The sequence below is a fragment of the Myotis lucifugus genome, unplaced genomic scaffold, assembly GCF_000147115.1.
Source record: "Myotis lucifugus unplaced genomic scaffold, Myoluc2.0 scaffold_256, whole genome shotgun sequence".
Lineage (NCBI taxonomy): Eukaryota > Metazoa > Chordata > Mammalia > Chiroptera > Vespertilionidae > Myotis > Myotis lucifugus.
Window position 1 is genome coordinate 298326 of NW_005871304.1, and position 21839 is coordinate 320164.

Consider the following 21839-nt stretch of genomic DNA (forward strand, 5'->3'; position numbering starts at 1 on the left):
CAGAATGTTAAACTGCTGGGAATGTCCAGTCCTTCCAGGCAGAGTTTGGAGGCCTCTTGGGCTGAGGTCCAAGCAGTGCAGTGGTGGCAATAAAGGGCTTCAGATTCCGCCTGCCTCTGTAGCCTATGAAGTTCAGCTCTGAAGGGCGTCCTCTGTGAGGAAGACATGATGACATGCACTTGCTCTTGTCTTCCAGTGTTAAGGCCTAATGGCCTAGCTCAAAGCCACCGCTCACAGCTAAGACAAGACATCTCAACAGTCCCACCCAAGTGCTCTTGTTTACCTCACCCCACAGCTTAGAATGTTCCCATCTTACTTGTCCCTATGACCTTCCTAAAGAATGCTTACCTCTCACATTCAGTCCGTTGTCACATGCAAACTGTGCAAAAGGTGACATATAATTTGGGTCATAGGCCAGCTCATGAGCTTGCTCAGCAATGCTTCTTGCCGTCTGTTGTATACTCTCATAATTTGAATTCTAAGATGAAGGATGAGGGAGTTATTTTTACCATAATGTCTCACATGATTTTTGTATTCAAGTATACTTACAAATAGCACTTTTTAAGACAGTAACATTTATCCCATCAGTTTCCACCATTTACTTTTTAAAAAAAATATATTTTATTGATTTTTACAGAGATGAAGGGAGAGGGATAGAGAGTTAGAAACATTGATGAGAGAAACATCGATCAGCTGCCTCCCGCACACCCCCTACTGGGGATGTGCCCGCAAACAAGGTACATGCCCTTGACCGGAATCGAACCTGGGACCTTTCAGTCCATAGGCCAACACTCTATCCACTGAGCCAAACCGGTTAGGGCCACCATTTACATTTTATTCCAGTTAGAGAAGACAATCAACATTGCACCCTGACTAAAATGAATGAGCCCACCAGTGCTGCCTGCATACAATGTGAATCAGAAAGTTTTTGATAGGTGGCCTTGGGCCCTGAGGTTTGGGTTTTTATTTCTGCCTTTTTCCCCATTTGAAATTCTTAAGATATTTTTGCTAAAATAGGATGAGATTGAACGGGCAAATTTTTATAGCACTTTAGGGATGACCTCAAAAATTTCCTTGCTGCCCTAGCCGGTTTGGCTCAGTGGATAAGAGCGTTGGCCTGCGAACCGAAGGGCCCCGGGTTCAATTCCAGTAAAGGGCACGTACCTCGTACCTCGGTTGCAGATTCCTCCCATGCCCAGGCCCTGGTCAGAGCATGTGCAGGAGGCAACCAATCGATGTGTTTCTCTCAGATCGATGTCTCTCTCTGTCTTTCCCTCTCTCTTCCACTCTCTCTAAAAATCAATGGAAAAATATCCTCGGGTGAGGGTTAAAAAAAATAATATTTTTTCCCCTTGCTTATAAATGCGCTCCTGGCCAACACCAGTTTGCTCTCCAAGAGCTGCCAGTTTCCCTACTGAAAATACCTTTAGAATTTTATATCATGATGAAGATTCTTTTTTTTTTTTTTTTAAATATTTTTTATTGATTTTTTACAGAGAGGAAGGGAGAGGGATAGAGAGTTAGAAACATCGATGAGAGAGAAACATCGACCAGCTGCCTCCTGCACACCTCCTACTGGGGATGTGCCTGCAACCAAGGTACATGCCCTTGACTGGAATCGAACCTGGGACCTCTCAGTCCGCAGGCCGATGCTCTATCCACTGAGCCAAACCGGTTTGGCATGATGAAGATTCTTATCTAGCTGTATAATCTTGACCAATCCCTTACCCTTGCTACTTCAACTTCATCAGTAAAATGGAATGGGAAACAAGGTCCATTTTAACTCTAACATCCTAAGATACAGAATGGTTTCAGTATAAATAATAATAGGCCTCTGCTTCAATGTTACCTCAGTGAGAGGCCTTCCCTGACCAATCTTTCTAAAACAGCAGCCCTCTCTATTCCCTATCCCTTCACCCTGCTTCTTCTTATTTACCACAAACATTACAGGGTGGGGCAAAAGTAGATTTACAGTTGTTCGTATGCAAAATAATACAAGCCCTAGCTGGTTTGGCTCAGTGCATAGAGTGTCGGCCTTCGGACTAAAGGGTCCTGGGTTCAATTCCAGTCAAGGGGACATACTTTGGTTGCAGGCTCCTTCCCAGCCTGGGCCCTGGTCAGGACTCGTGCAGGAGGCAACCAATCGATGTGTTTCTCTCACATCGATGTTTCTCTCTGTCCCTCTCTCTTCTACTCTCCCTAAAAATCAATGGAAAAATATCCTTGGGTGAGGATTAACAACAACAAAATAATAATAAAAAAAATAATAATACAATTAAATAATACAAGAATAAACTGTTTCACGTACTCATAACTATAAACCTACTTTTGCCCCACCCTGTCTATTATCTTTTTCTTTCTCTGTATTATCTACCTTCCTCCACTAGAATAGAAGCTCCAGAGGATAGGGACTGTCATTTCTGCCCACCACCCTGTCACCACAGAGTATAGTACCACTACAGTAAGCACCTGGACTTTACTGAACCCCACAGATGAGGCCTGGTACTAAGGATTCTGTACTCCTGGTCTCAGTTAATTTTCACCATAACCCTATAAAACAGGGCCTTTTGTACCCCCAATTTACAGGTGAGGAAAATATTGCTTAAAAGGTTTAAAAACTGCCCTAACCGGTTTGGCTCAATGGATAGAGCGTCAGCATGTGGACTGAAGGGTCCCGGGTTCGATTCCAGTCAAGGGCATGTACCTTGGTTGCGGGCACGTCCCCAGTGGGGAGTGTGCGGGAGGCAGCTGAATCGATGTTTCTCTCTCATCAATGTTTCTAGCTCTCTATCCCTCTCCCTTCCTCTCTGTGAAAAATTAATAAAATATATTAAAAAAAAAAAAGGTTTAAAAACTTACTCAGAGTTACAGTGGTTAGCGATAAAAGCATGAGAAAAGGCTAACTTTTCCCAGAGTGACAATGTTTACAAAGCCAGAAGAATATGGAAACACTGATTTTCACTTTCTTCCATTCTCTGTATGGGTCAAAGCTGAACGGCTTTATTACTGGTGACAGCTCAGATCTCATCAAGGCCCCTAACTGCCTGATGCCCTTGACTGCTGCCTTGGCTGGCTCTGGTATGATGACTTCCTATCTTTCCCAGCCTCAACACCTGCTAGGTTTGTTATGAGACTAAAACAAGAAAAGGACCAGGAGGTAACACTATTTTTTATTTATTTATTTTTAATTCTTTATTAGTTAAGGTATTACAAATGTGTCCTTAGCCCCCCATCCCATTAACCCCCCCGCCCCCAACTCATGTTCTCATCCCCCTGTTGTCCATGTCCATTGGTTTGGCTTATATGCATGCATACAAGTCCTTTGCTTGATCTCTTCCCCTAACCCCCTCCCTCCCCTACTTTCCCTCTGGGGAGTGATAGTCTGATCGCTGGAGGTAACACTATTAAATACCATTAAAATACAATGAAAAATGCAAACAAGAAATTTCCTATCTGGACTTTTTCTACCTTTACCACCCTACTAAAAGCTTGGTGAAAAGCCTTTTTCCTTTAAATTCTCCATTTGTGAATATTTCCATTTACAACTGATTGAAAAACTGGTACTATTAATTTCCTATATTCACAAAATAGTCCTTTTCAAAACTATAAAAAGAGATAATGCAATTGAATGGAGAAAATTTAACTGCCCAGAGAGGGCCACTGTTTCCAAGGGCCAACCTTTCAGTTAATTACCTTTAACTTTTTTAGCTCCTGCAGGATCATATAATCAGGCATGTTGTCAAAGAGTCCATCTGTCGCTGTCAGGATAATATCTCCTAACTGGACATCAAAAGATGTGCTATCAGCAGCATCCGGGCTGTGGCACAGAAAGGGTAAGGGAAAGTTAAGAAAGCTCTTTAGAGATACCATTCAAAGTTTCCAACAGGCACTATGTTACAGTGTAATAATGCTTTAAGAAAAACTAATTTATATTAGGAGTCAATAATAAAAGCCAGTCATTCTGAAATTCCTAACCTTGAAAACAATTAATTAAACACTCTTATATAAATATTTCAAAAGCTTAACTGAAACTACCAAGTAAAACAGAGTGTGGTGATTAGTCATATGTGATTTCAGAGGAGGAAGGGTTCTTTTCTGAGTCAGATGCTAGCATGTCTCTAAAATCCTAGTGCAGATGAGTCTTTATTTCCTAATTCTTTAGAGCCACATTCCATCCACTCTTATTCATTGTCCACTCATCAGTTCCCTGCAGACTTGAACCTGGCTCTCAGGAGGTTGTGTTATAGTGGAATAACTATGAGAGCATGCAAATCCCCTAAGAATTCATTCATGGGAAACACATGCAATAATATAGTACTAATAATTACTAATGCATTATTGGAAATTCTATGTTAGTATTACTAAGGGGTACTTATTCTGGCAGAGTGAGGACTGTGTATCTCCCAGGGCTTACAAAGTGCTCCACATGCAAAGTATTTATTAGTGTGCCTGGTATATAGATCTTCAATAAAGATCTGTTGAATGACTAAATGAATGAAGAAACAAAGTAACTGGCCCTCCAAATTGGGGAATAAAAAACACATAAAAATAACCTTTGTTATATGTTGTTAATGAAGAGAGGAAGGTACAGAGAGTGAAACAGATAACAGTGGCTGCCTCTGAGGAGAGAATGTGTGGCTGGCAGCAGGAGTAGGAGATAGACTTTGCACTACATCTTTTTGCATAAAACTTTTAAAAATATAGATGGGAGATTTTTTTCCTCTGACAAAACCTAATGAAAGCAGAGAATGGGGGGGAAAAAACCCAGGTGTGGAGAAAACAGAAAAGACCATATATTCAAAGAGTTAATGGCCCCCTGAGAGGCCAATTAGCCACTTCCAAAGTCCAGATTCACTGCTTCCAGGACTCCAGGGTGAGGAAAAGGTGTGAGAGATACCTGATAACCTGCTTTAACTTGTAAGTGAACAAGAGCCAGGAAAAAATGCATACATTGACCCAGAAGGGTGGGGCCAGAACTAAGGCACCCTAAGCTTGACAGAAAAAAAACACACCCAAACCTGTATAAGCAACATGTTATAAAAGCTGTGAAGAGAAAACACAAGAAACTAACAACCCACCCATGCCTGCTGGAAAATGCCACAAAGTGCACTGAGAGAATTTCTGGTTCATCGTCTCCTCAGAGGAAAGCAGCAGCACATCTGTAAGTTCTATGATGGGCTTTCTCAAGGAACAAATTAACTTATACATTCATACAACAAATATTTTGTAAAAACAGCTACTAAAAGAAAACCCTTAGGTCAAGGTTAAAATAATATTTTATAGGTAAGATGGAGTAATAGCTAAAATACATGGGGGGAGGGGCGGGACTGAAACTGGTGGAAATCAAGTTGATTTCTTCTGTGGAATAGAGAGAAAATACAAGACACTTCACATTTGCTCAGTCTTTGGAAGCTAATCAGATTCTACAAGTTTAGATTAATGACCAGGTTGGCACTGAAGCTCGATTTTACGCTGAGGTTTTTCTTTCCCCAGGAGTGTCCTTTGCTATTCTGCCTGTGAGAGACTCACTACCATTGGACAATTTGTCCTCTTCTCCCAACACTCCCACCCATGAGCTTGGTGTTCTGCCAGCTGCAGTTCTGCCCATTTTGATTGAACATACTGTGCTGCTGGAAACTTTTGACTGCACTGAAACACGAGCTGAAATCACATGCTAATAAGCTGTCTCTGGGCTCCAGGGGAAGAAACCTCCACCTCACTGGCAGGCCAGGCCAAGTGCTGCCCTAACCAGACTGTCCCAGAGATAGTGTGTGAGATACGGCAGGGCTGCGCTAGCACTCAGAAGCCAAAACAAGAAGAATCAAATAAAGGAAATTAAAACACTGTTCTCCAAAAACTGTTAGCTGAACTTAATATCTACCAAGGCCTTGGGAGTTCTAAGGTCTGCTCACTCCAATATGGTTAATATTAATGTGTATTACACTGAAGAAGGGCCCATAATCAAATATTCTTCCAATTATGGTAATCTGTCTTAATCTGAAAGTAAAAAATGCTTCCCTCTCTCTAGGAGTCAACAATAGATTTTAGATGGGCAATACTGAATACCTCATTATGTAATATGCTCATTCCAGTTTAAAAGATGGTAGTGATGCCCTAGCCAGTTTGGCTCAGTGTACAGAGTGTCAGCCCTTGGACTGAAGGGTTGCAGGTTCGATTCTGGTCAAGGGCACATGTGGGAGGCAACCAAATGATGTCTCTCTCACATTGATATTTCTCTCTCTCTGGCTCTCCCCCTTCCTTCTACTCTCTCTAAAAATCAATGGAAAAATATCGTCAGGTGAGGATTAACAAGAAATAAAAGATGGTAGAATAATAATTTTATCTTAGGGCTTAAGATCTGGTTTTATAAGAACTATTAAGTAGAGACAACAGATACTGCTAGAATGCTTCAATTTTTACAAAAGGTTTATCACCCAGTTAACAACATTTATGAATCACCAACAATGTTTGTCCTAGGTCTTACAACGTTGTTATAGACAGTGAAATCTGAGATTGTCTTAGCCTTGTCTGTACTCTCATCTTAGAAAAGATAAACTGTAAAAGTACTGATTCTCTCAAAAAGTTTTCTTCCCAATTTAAAAATGAACTGAGGGTCCTGCCAGTGTCACTCAGTGGTTAGAACAGCAATGACCTACACATGGAAGGGTCCCAGGTTCTATTCCCCATTAAGGGTTTGCAAGTTCGATCCCTGCCCTGGTTAGGGCGAATGTGGTGCGGGAGGCAACCAATTGATGTGTCTTTCTCATACACTGATGTTTCTCTCTTCCCCCTTCCCTTCTACTCTCTAAAATCAATGGAAAAAATATCCTTGGGTGAGGATTAAAAAAAAAGAACTGAGGGAAGGTGTCAGAAGAAAAAGAGAACACCTCAACAGCGTCATCACAGAACATATCCAAGACCACTTTTGATTCCATTTCCTGTAAGCTAACTTGGTCCCGACAGGTTCTGCCTGGACTGCAAGCTCTATTTGATACATGTAGTAGGAGGCCCTGAGAATCAGGAAGTTATTCTGATAAATAAAGCAGGGGCCTGTTTGTACTCTTCCCTGGTAACGTATGCAAAATCTTGCACAGACAATGGCATGCATGAACAATAACTCATTTCTCCAGCAAAATTTAACACAACTATACATACCATGTGATCTTGGTATGAAAAACTGATATTTTATAAGCTTGAAATAGCATTTTCAGTCTTGTCAAATTATTGGGTGTTTATTAGAATTCAACTTGGCTGCAATATCAAGTATATGCAAAGTATCTTTCGAAGTCAAACTAAAAGGTTCTCCTGATGAGAATATTCTCGATGTCTTTTTTTTCTCATTTGGGAATGGAAATTGCCTATCGCCACTGTGGTTGAGGGGGATGGGAGGGAACCTGTGAGTAAGCCACGCCCTGTTCACACTTTAATGAGTGAAAGGGGAGATTACCTGTCACTCAAGACGACTCCTTCGGCTTCTGGTGGTGCTATTGAGAGCTGGAATGGAGTGTTGAAGTAATGCTGCTGCTCATCTGATCGGTGTACAACTTCGCCACCCCTGACAACCAGAAAGCCTGAATCACCCAGGTTTGCTGTGTGTAATCGGTGGCTAGTTCTGTCCAGCACCACGATGCAGGCAGTACTGCTACCTAGAAACAAAAATAGTCTCCATTTATCTTCTCTTCCAAGGTTGCCTTTGTACACATATTTTTATCATATTACCTCAAAGAACAACATGCCATAATTTGAACCTTTGCTTAAAAAGGACCTTTCTTAGTTATGCTCCATGTTGCCAACGAATGTCATTAATAACCTGATCAGGGTCCAAATGGTGGGAAAGGAAAAGGAATTTCTATGATACATAGTACATGGGCCATTGATAATCTGAATTCTTCCATTTGCAGAGATAGAAAACAATAAAAATGGCTGGTATTTAGCCATATTATTTAATTTCAATAGTGCTATTATCTATGCCAAATGCTCAAAAGCATGTTGTTGAGATATTAAGCTTTAATACTTAAATGCCAGAATGAGAATGCTACATTTCCCTGACATTTCTCATTAGTCACTGGGAGGAAGCCTCCACAAAATTCACTAGCATTTAAGTCAGGGCATGCAACTACAATTTTTAACCAGATTTCCATCTGTTGAGGTCACAAAGAACTTTTATTTGGAACTGATTCACTCTGAAGTAACAAGACTAATTTTCCCAGGTGGCTTGTGGAATTGACCTGTTCACTTTACAGAGACTACTAATGTTCATATGGAAGAGACCACATTCTAAGTAGAGAGCAAAAGCTTCCATGTTCCTTTGCAGCACATAGCTCGCATGACCTTCCCCAGAATGAAAGGTTGTTATTACAACTAGTAAGATTACTTCAAGTACTAAAATTTAATATCTAAAGAAAAAAAGACAAAATAGAAATATAAGCAGTTCACCAAGAAATATATGAAAAATGATCATCACACTACTATTTTGTCTACTAGTTTAACAAGAATCAAAAGAAGGTAACCCATGCTGTTATCAAGAGTATATCAAACATGGTCACTCTCATTCCATAGTGGAGAGAGAGCAAAACTAAACAACTTTTCTAAAGGGCAATATAGCCCTAAAAATGTGCATATCCACTGGTAAGAATTTATTCTAAGAAAATAATTAGAGATGCAAATAAAACTTACGTATCAAAACACCGTTTAATATTAGGAAGAATTGGAAGCAACTGCAACATCTAAAATTAAGGGACTGGTTAAATAAATTATAGTACATCCGTACCATGGCAGGCTATATACACTGTCACATAATACTTAAAGAGTATTCTCTTAAGTAAATCAGCCTGCCTGTGTCTGAATACTACCTCTGCTACTTACTAGCTGTTTGACCTGTGGCAAATTAACCTCTTGGTGCCTCAGTGCCCACATCTATGAAAATAGGGATAACAGTAATTACCTCATAGCGTTGTTTGTGAGGATAAAATTAGTTAAATCATGTCAAACACTTATAATAATACACAATAAGTGTTAGCTTTCTTTTTTAAAATTTAAATTCTTTATTACTGAAAATATTACATATGTCTTTTTCCCCCGTTGACCTCTCCCCGGCTGCTCCTGCACCCCAGAACATGCCATCTCCCCGCTACTGTCTGTGTCCATTGGTTATGCTTATATGCATGCACACAAGTCCTTTGGTTGATCACTTACCACCTCCCCCACCAAGTGTTAGCTTTTTAATAGCCACTAAAATTGTGTTAGAGAAATATATTTGAAAAGGAAGGATGATAAATTAAGTCAAACAAGTAGATTACAAGCTAGTATTGAAGTTTTCTTTAAAAAAAAAAAAGTGATACCAAACTTAAAGAATTGTACATCAAAAACAGTGAAATTTATTTATTTTTATTTATTTTTTAAAATATATTTTATTGATTCTCTACAGAAAGGAAGGGAGAGGGACAAAAAGTCAGAAACATCGATGAGAGAGAAACATCGATCAGCCACCTCCTGCACACTCCCCAATGGGCATGTGCCTGCAACCAAGGTACATGCCCTTGACCGGAATCGAACCCGGGACTCCTGAGTCCGCAGGCCAATGCCCTATCCACTGAGCCAAACCAGCTAGGGCTAAAATTTATTTTTTTTTTAAAGCAATAGTAAGGCAAAGTCCAAACTGTTAAGCAAAATGAAATAAAAAACAAACACAAAAACAAACAGGGTGTGGAATTCGCTGTGTTAAACCCCAGTGTGCCATCATTTTTTAGTTGTGTGACTGCCGGCAGGCAAGCCACTTATTCTCTCTAGGCCTCAGTCTCTTCCTAACAAAATGGTGAATAAATGTACCTCTGAGCCCTAGCTAGGGTGGTTCATGTGGTTGGGTGACGTCCCATGAGCCGAAAAAATTACTAGTTCGATTCCAGGTCAGGGTACATGCCTGGGTTTTGGGTTAGATCCCCAGTAGGGGGCGTGCAGGAGGCAGCCTATCATTGTTCCGCTCCCAATATTGATGTTTCTCTTTCTCCCTCTCTACTTCTCTCTCTCTAAAAATCAATAAAAATATTTAACAACAACAAAAAAGTACCTATGAACCTAGTTCATGGCACTGTTGAGAGCACACAGTAGATTCAATTCCTGTTATCATTATACTATGCACAAACATGCACAGAAAAATAACAGGAAGCATAATCACTGATTTAATTTTTGCTATTAATTTTTTCTAAATGAAAATGTATAACTTAATAATTTAAAAACACTTAAATATAAGCATTACCCTCACTATAATGTTCAGAAATTCCATTTTTTTTGTTTCTACAGTATATGCACGGGTACTAACCTGACACTCCGATGTTAACCTATCTAGTCTCTATCCATTTAATGTCAAAGAAAAACAAAGGCACTGTAACAAACTGGAAGTGCTGTCAGATAACCTACTCCATAGCTTACATTAGAGCCAAGATAGCCAATTACCCTTCCTTCTTAACTCAATGCACAGAAAAATCCAATCATTTATCATTAATAGAATCATCATACAAAATATGTTCTGCCCCATAGCCACTTGTCAAAAATATGAATAGCATGGGGCACATGTTCTTGCACAGTTCTCCACCCCCCACTTCCAGTCTCTTGGTCACTAAACTCTATAATGAGAGAAGCAAAGGGAAAAATAAAGAAAAGATAAAAAGATCTTCTGAAAGCTGATAGAATTAATCTGAGAACAAAAAAATGACTGATGAGTAGCACAGCCTTAAAATTTTTGCTTCAGTAAGGACTCATGTTGATTTATTAAACCCAGACTATCATTTTGCTATGGTTGTAGCTGTAACCCGCTGAGTTAAGATCAAAATGGTCCTCAGAAGTGAAGGAGCTTTATTATGCAAAGCAGAACCAACAAAGGCAAGCCTAGCCTTATAAAATCATCTGGGCATGGAGCGTACACTCCTCCTTTGCCTCTTCAAATTACTGATGTGTGCACAAGGCTCAGGCCCTAACAACCTAATACTGGGAGAAGAGCTTATCACTCTTAGATGTTTGGAGAGGAACAAGTAGGCAAGGAGGAAAAGATGCTGAGAATAACAGCAATGAGTGCTCAGATGACTGGCCAATCCAGACAGGCACCCAAGTAAATCCCTCATGCTAAAATGGAAATGTTTTTATCACTTGGCCCCTTATTTTATAAACAACTAAGCCTTTAATGTAGCAAACAGAGAAAGGAATAAGCTTATTAGGAATGACCCCTCAAATTCTTAAGATATGTTGGCTTCATAAGACCTAAATATACTTTAAGGATTTCTGAGGAAATATATGCTAACAATTAGCCAGTGATGCCAACCCAGATCTAAAAGCAATTAGATAGTCTCAAGAAATAAATGATTACTGCTATCAACTTGCCCTCCATATTGATAGTGTTATAGGCTTTGTAGCAATTGCTTGATTTAAAAAAAAAAGATTACCTAATCTTGTAAATTATCATTATTTGCAATTATATGAGGTTTAGTAAAACTCAGCAGTCTGTCTGCCAAAATACAAGTATGCTTAAATTTAGTTACAAATAGCTTAGATATTTGTAGATTAGGTAAGAAAAAAGTACATATGTGTCAAACACGGTAACAAGGATTATTTCTATGTGTCTTTTAGAAGAAAAAACTATAATATTCAATGTGAAAAAAACCTTTGATATGTCCTTAAATTTATTAAGATCTCCCAATTACATGAGGGTAAACAAAAAGGGAAGTAAGGATAAGGAAAAAAGTTAGCAAGAAGAAAGCTTTCAAAATGCAAAAATAGGATAGCTGCTATTCTGTAAATGGTTATTCCAAGTCACAATAAATGCATGGGGTTGGGGGCAGAGGATTCATGGAAACATTCAGACCTCTGGAATTTGTCTATAGGTTCTCTGTTAGATGTTAGACTATTAGATGGTATTCTGCAATGTCCTCTTTTCCCTCAACAACATGTTTCTGAGTGCTGCAGGAAGCTTTAAGTCCTTGCCCCCCCCCCCCCCCCCCCCCCCCCCCCCCACGTCTCTCCATTCAACATATGAAGCAAGGGTCAGGGGTTAAGAGGTTTGCATAAAGTCATATGGCATGTTGACAGAGAGGTACTAGAAAGAGAATCTAGGATGTTTCACTATGCCAGGCAAGCTCCAAATTGCATGCCCAAAATAGCAAATTAAGACAAAGCAGTATATTGAAACCTCAAGGCAAGATTTCTCTTCAGTTACAAATAAAATAAGCTGGTTAATCACAGCACAGAGAAAAAAGAAGATGGCAGCATAATGAAAAGAAACTGTTCTTAAGGATTTAAATTGAAGGCAAAATTCTACAATGTAGAGCTCTCCATTAACACTGAACAGAGGCTGATTTTAAATTCGGATGGTGACTGGGAGGGGGGGGGGCCTTCTAGTAACCAGAAAGATGCTGGCAATTAGCAGAAAATTAATAACACCCTTTCTGAAATTCTGCATAGAAGGCTGGGACAGTTATTGGTTAAGTTTCCAGGAAACCATTTAACAAATAAATGTAGAAGCTTGGCCAAAGGCTGCTTCATTAGTATACCAAATGAGCACTAGGTATTTGGACATTTTCTAATAACAAGATTAACAGGAATCTATTTTGTGCCATGGTATTTCAGCTAACTGCTATTAGTCTGGTGTATCTATCTGCAACCTGAACTCCCCACAGGTAATCAACTGAATTTTTCATGCCAGACCTCACTCCTTTCTTCCTCCCTTGGAAAGAACCCCTATTCTGAATTATATAATCACTTGCTTTTCTTTCTTCTTTTATCATATTTTAGAATCCCTAAACAATTTTTACTTTTTAAAAATATGTTTTTATTGACTTTAGAGAAGGGGAAGGGAGAGAGAAACATTGAGAGAAATATGGCTGCCTTCTGCATGCTCCCCAACCAAGAATCGAACCAGCAACCTTTTGGTGCATCGGACAACACTCAACCAACTGAGCCACACTGGCCAGGGCTGTTCCTGAGTATTGCATGCAGCTTTAAATCATTCCTTTTCTAAGTGTGTTTTTCTACTATAAATGGACTTCTAGGTTGTTCCCAATTTTCTGCTATTATAAATAATGCTACTATAAACATTCTTGTACCTACTCTTTGATAAATGGATGTGTAAGAGTTTCTCTAGTCTAGGGTATAGACCTAGAAGTGGAACTGCTGGAGCATACTATCTGTTCATGTTTAACTGTATTCTACAATTCCAAATTGTTTTCCAAAGTGGTTGTACCTATTTACATTCTCTCCAAGCAATAGTATTTTGTAAGTAAATAGTAAGTCTTTAATAGCTTCTTTATCAAACGCTGCTTAAAGGTAGGCTGATTAATTTCTTGGTTTTACTATTAACCATTTCCTGGGCATCTTTAGAGAGGAAAACACATAGGACATCGACTTACCAAGTAAAGGTACTTTATTTTGCAGCAACTCACAGTAGCTTGTGGTGAGGATTCCAATGGGATTACTCGGGACAAACCGTCCTTCTTTTACTAACCGTTCACATGTCCGCATTAAAGTCCCTGAGAACTGAGACGGATCAACTCCATAGTCTCTCCATCCTCCTACACCATCTGCAACCCCTAAAAAAAAAAAAAATTACATTTAAAGGATGTTCTTACCAACTTTTCAGGGATTCCTACCCATCTCCTCCTGACAGTTCATTTTACTACATACCAGTAAACATATTTACCCTGAAATTCAGAATAAAAAGTGCTCAAGTTTGATATATTATACTCCAATACTTCTAAGTCATATTCTCTAACTTAGAATTTGATCTTTCATATATTTATGAATAAACATGCGAGCTACCACAGAGTAGCACTGCCTACCAGCCAAGAGTACAATTTCAGCAGGATTATTATTGTATAGAAGAAATTTGTGCTATTAATTTTTGTTGTATTTTATAAGAACATAAAGTGATTAAAAAAAAAAGTTCTGATGCTAATGACAATGCAACTGATCCACAGCTGGCAATCATTAAGAATACCAAAAGCTGCAATCTTTTAACTTCAAAAATTAGTCAATAACTGTAAAATAAAGAACAAATTTAAGAATATATCCCATTCCCTTTCCTCCTCCCTAAGAGAAAACCACTATCCTGTCCAGGGCTGAGCTTTCCAATAAAACAGCCACTACCACATGTTGCCAGTGAGCCTTGAAATGGGGCTGATCCAAACTGAGATGTACTCTAAGTATAAAATGCACACTGGAGTTTGAAAACTTGATATGAAAAAAGAGGGTCAACTATCTCATTAACTTCTATATTGATTACATGTTGAAATAATATTTGGGATATAATGTGTTAAAGAGAATACATTATTAAAATCAATAGCATCTGTGTTTTATTTTTAATTAATGTATAATAAAAAAGTCTCAATAGTAATAAGGATAGTAAGAAAAAAATATCCTTCTGCCTGCTGTGGAGAGCAACAGCGGAAAGAAGGGATGAGTCAGGAGTCTCAGCAACTCCGTTATGAAATGGTGGCAGTGCAGCTAGAATGCAGGGATTTGGGATCTGGTGAAACAAAAGGACTTACAGGTGAACTGGATGGGGAGTGAGGTGGGGGCAGCGGGGGTGGGGGAAAGAGAAGCATGGAGGATGACAGGTCTACCCTACCATAAAGAAGTACCACTTTTTTTCTGTGTTTTTCAAGCAGTTGGAAGGATACCTAGAAATTCTTAAGATAAATTTTTCTTTTTTATTTAAAGTTTTTATTGTTGACACTATTGCAGATGTTCCCCATTTCCTTCCCCAAGAGAATTTAGGCTAGTTTACTTAAAAGATACTTCTTTTGAGGAATTCTTTTATCAGTAGGGGTAAGATTTCACCATGGGTTCAAATGCAACAATTTGTGTTAAAGCAAGAATGCAATTATAATTCTTGCAACTCCATTTGATGAATCATTCATTCTTTCAAACTACTGCCTGCTCCAGGAAAGAATTTCTTCTTAACCAGTTTCTGATCTAAGAGCCACAACTAACTTTATATACAAACTGGTTTCATCTACAAGTGCCCTTCACAAGAAAACCATTAAAACCTGAGATAATGTTGAGAGCTGATCCTGGCACTCACTAAATAATCTGTGAGCAGGTTACAGAGTCTGACCTGACACAGTCCTTCAACATTAATCAGATTTCTCCCAGAATAGAGTGCAACCTTTCAGGCACCTGTTTGCTTTTATATGGGAAAAAGAACTCAGGCAAAATTCCATTGGCTAAATCTCTTTAGGGGAAAAAGAGATTAAAAAACCATATAAACTTTTCAATAAAGCTATGGGGGGGGGGGTGGAAGGAGGGAAGCCTTAGCATACATATATAATTTACTTACAAAGAACAATTTATATAATATGAAGAACCATAGCTGGGATTAGAATCAGGCTAAAACCAGAATAATCTTTCACATGTACATCTGAAACCTAATTCATACTAGGCAATTATTTCTATAAAGAAATGAATATTTCCTCTTTTACATTAGCAAAAGCTTCAATCCACAAAAAGAGAGGACACCTTTTATTTTTATTATTATTTTTTAATTTTATTTTGTTTTATTTTTAAATTTATCTTTATTATTGAAAATATTACAGATGTACTACCTCCCCCCACCCATTACCCCCTCCCCTCCTGCCCCCTCCCAAGGCCTTTACTGTTACTGCACTATTGTCTGTCCATGGGTTATGCATATGTGCATATACATTCTTTGGTTAATCTCTTCCTGCCTCCCACCCCCTTCCCTCTGAAATTCATCCATCTGTTGCATGCTTCAATGTCTCTGGAGAGAGGACACCTTTTAAACAGTGGAATCAATCCAGATATAAAGGGAAATTTCATTTAGAGGTAAAGAAAACAAATGTTAAAAGAGAAGATTGCTGCCTTGGCCGGTTGCTCAATGGTTAGAGTGTTAGCCCGTGGACAGAAGAGTCTCAGGTTTGATTCCCTAGTCAAGGGCAAGTAACCTTGGTTGTGCTTCGATTCCCGGCCCTGGTCAGGGTGAGTGCAGAAGGCAACCAATCAATGTGTCTCTCGTGTTAATGTTTCTTTCTCTTTCTCTCTCTCTCTCTCTCTCTCTCTCTCTCTCTCTCTCTCTCTCTCCCCTTCTCTCTTCTCCCTCCCTTCCACTCTCTCAGGAAAAAAAAAAAATCCATGGAAAAATATCCTCGGGTGAGGATTAAAAAAAAGAGAGAGAGCCTTCCACAGACAGGGAAGGATAATAAAAGAAAAAGTATGGCAGACAATTAGGTATAGCTGGTGCCTGGGTGAGTGGGGAAAAGCTGAAATATGGAGAGCAGTAAGTGAAATTGTGGCCCCAAATTGCAGATGAAGAACATTAAGCTTTATGCTATTGACCTATGCTGTCCAACACGGGAACCACTAGCCACACGTGGCTATTGAGTTTGAAATGTGGGTAGTTTGGATTGAGATGTGCTATTAAATGTAAAATACACTCTGGATTCCAAAAACATAATACCAAAATAAATAAATAAATAAAATGTCTTAGTAATAATTTTTTACTGAACATGATGAAATACTTTACATATATTGGGTTAAATAAATTGAAATGAATGATATTTAATTTTACTTTTTAAAAATGTGGCTACTAGAACATTTAAGATCATATATGTAGTTACAGTATATTTCTACTGGAAATCCATGGAAAAAATATCCTCGGGTGAGGATTTTTTTCCCCCCATGGATCATATATGTAGTTACAGTTTATTTCCACAGTATATGTATAGCACTGCTATAAATAATAAGCCGACAAGGTTTGGGATACAGTGATATAATCCAATCTATATATTTTAGAAAATAATCCTGATAACAGTGGAGAAAATGGGCTGGGAGAGGTCAGAGGTCAGGAGTCAGCTGCAAAATTTTAGGTTCCAGGTATTGAGAAAAGTAGAATAGACAATCACTGGAAATACAAAGGAATAAATACAAAAGATACCTATGCTCTATTATCAATAGGTTTTTTTTTATCAGTAGGTTTCTGAATCTGAGTACTGATTTGCCAGTTGGGAAGGGGTTGGGAATGTCTTCAGATTTTGAATTCTGTCTCTGGTGTGCTTAGTTTCAGGTGTCAGTGGAGCATTTTTTTTTTTTTTTGAGAAAATGTTCTGTATGAAATCAGGAACTATGTGCCTGCTGCTGGGAAGGCAATCTGAGCCCAATATTTGACAAAGATCCGGAACTGACACCAGAGGGGCAGATGAGCTGTTCGGGGAGAGTAGAGAGGGTAATAAATTCAAGGAGTTAATTCAAGGAGATCTTATCTTAGGAATGAGAATTCCTGGCCCAACAGCTCATTTGTGAACTGAATTCTTACTCTAGACATCAAATTACAATCACAGATATGATAACTGATTAAGGCCAAGTAATCCAGTTTGTCAGAATGATATAATTTGTTTAGAGGTGAAAAGGTGGGCTGAGTTCATTAGAAAGGCTTTGAATGCCAAGATAAAGAGTTTGCACTGAATATAGAAGCTATTTCCTTTAATTCACTGTAATCATCTTATGTCTCCATTAATAACAGTCTGTCAGCACACAGTCGAGCTTAAGTGTTTCCTTTGACCCAAAATCCAATTAAAACCATTATTAGATTAAGATAATGGTTACATATCTGAAATGGCTGAGCAAAAGGCTGAGAAGACTAAAGGGCACAGAAGATTCCTTTAGTTGTACCATTTATGTAGAAATGGCAGTTTTATGAAGTGGGAAATAATCAACTAGAAAATATTTATGATTTTTATATAATATTTTATGTTTTCCATGGACTGTTTTTCTAAAGTGAAGAGTTAAGAGAGGAGAACAAATAATTCTGGTGTATCTCACTTAAATGTATATATCACTTGAATGTATCTTTTTGTAAGAAGAACATTTTAAAAAATTATTTTAAAATTATAGTTACAGCCCGACCATTGTGGCTTAGTGGTTAAGTATCAACCTATGAATCAGGAGGTCACGGTTCAATTCCCACGTCCGGGTTACGGGCTCAATCCCCAGTGGCAGGAGGCAGCCAAACAATTCTATCTCATCACTGATGTTTCTCACTCTCTTTTCCTCTTTGAAGTCAATAAAGATATATGTATATTTTAAAAATTATAGTCACAGCCCGACCCTAGTGGCTCAGTGGTTGAGCATCAACCTATGAACCAGGAGGTCATGGTTTAATTCCCAGTCAGGGCCCATGCCTGGGTTGTGGGCTCAATTCCCAGTTGGGGTGGCACAGGAGGCAGCCAACCAATGATTCTCTCTCATCATTGATGTTTCTCTCTCTCTCTCTCCCCCTTCCTCTCTGAAATCAATCCTATATAATAAAAGGCTAATATGTAAATTGTCCCCTCAATGGAGAGTTCGACCAGGGGGTGGGGCCGGCCCTGCCCCCGATAAGCCCCCCCTCACCCCAATCAGGGCGGACCAGCCAGACCCCAACCATGAACAAATTCGTGCACTGGGCATCTAGTAAAAATATATTTTTAAAGATTATAGTTACTGGGGGCGGGCTGGAGGGGGTCAATGGGGGAAGAAAGCAGACATATGTAATACTTTCAACAATAAAGATTTAATAAAAATAAATAAAATATTGCATGAAAATACTAATCCTATCTTTCCAATTGCATATATGGTGACCTGTGTAGTTACAAAAGGCTCTCCTTAAAAGACTGAATGAAGCCAACATCTGCCTGAGTCTCTCCAGGACCCTATCAGCTATCACCATGAGGTTGCCATTCTTCTAAAACCTTTCCAACTACACTGATCTTCAGATTGGCATGAAATTAGTTACAAAGCCAACATTTTCCAGAAAAAAAGTGATGCCCAAAGAATAAATAGTCAATTTCAACTTTAGTATAAGCATCAGTGAAGAATTTGGCTCTGGCATAATTTCAAATATTAAGTGTTATCCTAAGGTAATAGCTTTATTCCTTGCATCTTTGATTGTCTTGAGGCATCTTACAGGATCCTCATCCCCTAATGAAGCAAGATGGTTCTACAGGATTGTTTTTCCATCAGTGAAACATCTATCTACTAGGATGGGTACTTGATAGTGAATTGAAACTCCAGAGGAGAAACTGAGTAAGAACCTGGTTGGATCACAAGAGTTAAATTATAAAAGTAGCATGAGACCCTCTGTACTCAGAGGGTTAAGGATCTGGTTTTACACTTTCTGCAGCAACTGTTCATCTAATGAGGAAGCTGGTTAGACAGTATTTATTGCAGTGCTACAGCCAGCTTCTTTTCAGATGCTGAGGTTCTTCAATCTATAATCTAGAGTTCTCCAAGTCAACCTTATTTGTCTAGAGCAGCAGTTCTCAACCTGTGGGTCACGACCGCTTTGGCGGTCGAACAACCCTTTCACATCCTGCATATCAGATATTTACATTACGATTCATAACAGTAGCAACATTACAGTTATGAAGTAGCAACGAAAATAATTTTATGGTTGGGTCACAACATGAGGAACTGTATTTAAAGGGCCAGAAGGTTGAAAACCACTGGTCTAGAGGCATCACAAACTCGAAGCCTCTAGAGCAGCGGTTCTCAACCTGTGGGTCACGACCCCTTTGGGGGTCAAACAACCCTTTCACAGGGGTCACCTAAGACCATCAGAAAACACATATATAATTACATATTGTTTTTGTGATTAATCACTATGCTTTAATTATGTTCAATTTGTAACAATGAAATTGGGGGGCACCACAACATGAGGAGGAACTGTATTAAAGGGTCGCGGCATTAGGAAGGTTGAGAACCACTGCTCTAGAGAAAAATGAGATCAGAGTACAAATTCAATTTCTATCCAATGTAACAGATCACATTTGTATCAACATTTCTGAAGCCTCAACTATTTGGGCATTAAGAACACTCTCCTGTGATTCAGAACTGTGAAATGTATCTGCAAATAATTATCCCAAAGGGAACAAAAAAGCAGGATTATTGAAAAAATATATGTAACAATTGAGCTATTCACAAAAGTACAATTTACTTTGACTAACAGTCTTTTCAGTTCTCTAGAAGTGAAATTATATAAATTACTAGAGGCCCGTTGCACGAAATTCATCCAAGAGTAGGCCTTCTTTCCCTGGCTGCCGGCACCAGCTTCCCTCTGGCACCCAGGACCCGGGCTTCTTTCTGGCCGCCAGCAGGCACCTGGGACCTGGGCTTCCCTTGCAGTCCCGGCTTCGTCCGGAAGGACGTCCAGTCTAATTAGCATATTATGCTTTTATTATTATAGAAGATGATGCAAGTGATATATTCCTTTTGCAACAAGTTTCCCCAAAGCATTAATAACAATACTCTGCATTAATAACAACGAAATCTGCATTTCTCATTCTCCAGAAACCAATCCTACCTCAAGAACTCAAGACCTCTAAGCAGAACAGTTAAGTCAAAAGCTGAAGCAATGAAGCTGAAAGGATGGAAAGGAAGGTTCAACCCTATGATAAATGGAACTTATAAGCAAAACTAAAATTCTGCAAAAAAAAAAAAAAAAAAAGAGGGAACTATCTAGGAGAGTTAACAAAGCTCAAAAATATAAACAGTTCATTTTATGTTTTAGAATTCCAAACAAAATAGTCCTTTCTAGCTTTGTAAGCATGAAATTACTTAATTAATCAAGTTAAAATGAATATGCATATATACACAGTCATACCTACTGTCCAGAATACTTCATTAACTAGAGATAGTTATTTCCAGTGAAAATGCTGTAAAGAAGATTAAGAAATGATACTGTGAAGGCAAAGAAACTCAAAGTCAACCTTTTAAAAATAAAAATGTTCTTCCTCTAACTTTAGCTCTTCTGTTTAAATACCAAATACTTAACATGGAATAATGTGTTTTGGCTCAACTGTGGCTTGGGGACCTTGGGCATCTCACAGACTGGGGTATGAATCACTGCCTCCCTACCACACAAACTGCAGAGTTGAAGGTGAAGTCACAGAATAGGTCACTTCACTCCTTTGAACTGCAACAGTACCTTCCTGAAATGCTAAATGCTGATAGCAATGTTTTTAGGACAGGAGGAAGCAACAGACAAATCATCTGGGAGCCACACTTATGGTAAGCTAGTAGAGGAAGGGCCCGGAGTGTGATACAGAATTAAGGGCTTCTATTAATGCTGAGGCTGGTTAGTTTCTAGATATTAGGAAATGTAATATAACACTAATAACTTAACATTTAAATAAGAAAGTAACAATAATTAAGTCCAGCTATCTGATGGGTGCCTATTTGTATTGGCCCTTTAGGCTAAGAGAAAATTTTCTCCTGTTGAATTCTGGTCTTAAAGGTTAACCTAGTATTTAAAAATAAAAAAAAAAAATAAAAAAAAAAATAAAAAAAAGCAAGCAAGAAAGAAAGGAGTCACATGTAGCCCAGCTCAAAAATGCCTTTTTTTTTTAAATTTTATTTTTAATCCTCACTTCAGGATATTTTTCCATTGGTTTTTAGAGAGAGTGGAAGAGAGAGGGAAAGACAGAGAGAAACATCGATGTGAGAGAAACACACTGACTGGTTGCCTCCTGCATGAGCCCTGACCAGGCCCTGGCTGGGGAGGAGCCTGCAACCAAGGTATGTGCCCTTGACAGAAATCAAACTCTGGACCCTTTGGTCCGTAGGCCTACACTCTATCCAAAGCCAAACTGGCTAGGGCAAAAATGCCTTTAAAAAAAATTTTTTTTAATTGAACTTTTTTTAGAGAGAGAGGAAGGGAGAGGGAGAGAAGGAAACATTGATATGAGAGCAAAACATCGATTGGCAGTCTCCTGCATACCCCCTACTTGGGATGGAGCCACCAACCTGGGCATGTGCCCTGACCGGAAATCGAACCTGTGACCTTTTTGGTGCACGGGACAACA

At 38.9% G+C, this 21839-nt stretch overlaps 1 protein-coding gene across 1 annotated transcript in view; it reads right to left on the reverse strand.

Annotated features, from left to right (window-relative positions):
• The window catches only part of PPTC7 (PTC7 protein phosphatase homolog), a 46597-nt gene that overhangs the window by 5062 nt on the left and 19696 nt on the right, over nt 1–21839 (reverse strand). Inside the window, 4 exon segments of the mRNA XM_006099026.3 lie at nt 349–478; nt 3694–3817; nt 7448–7646; nt 13395–13574. Coding sequence (XP_006099088.1) covers nt 349–478; nt 3694–3817; nt 7448–7646; nt 13395–13574 — 633 coding nt within the window.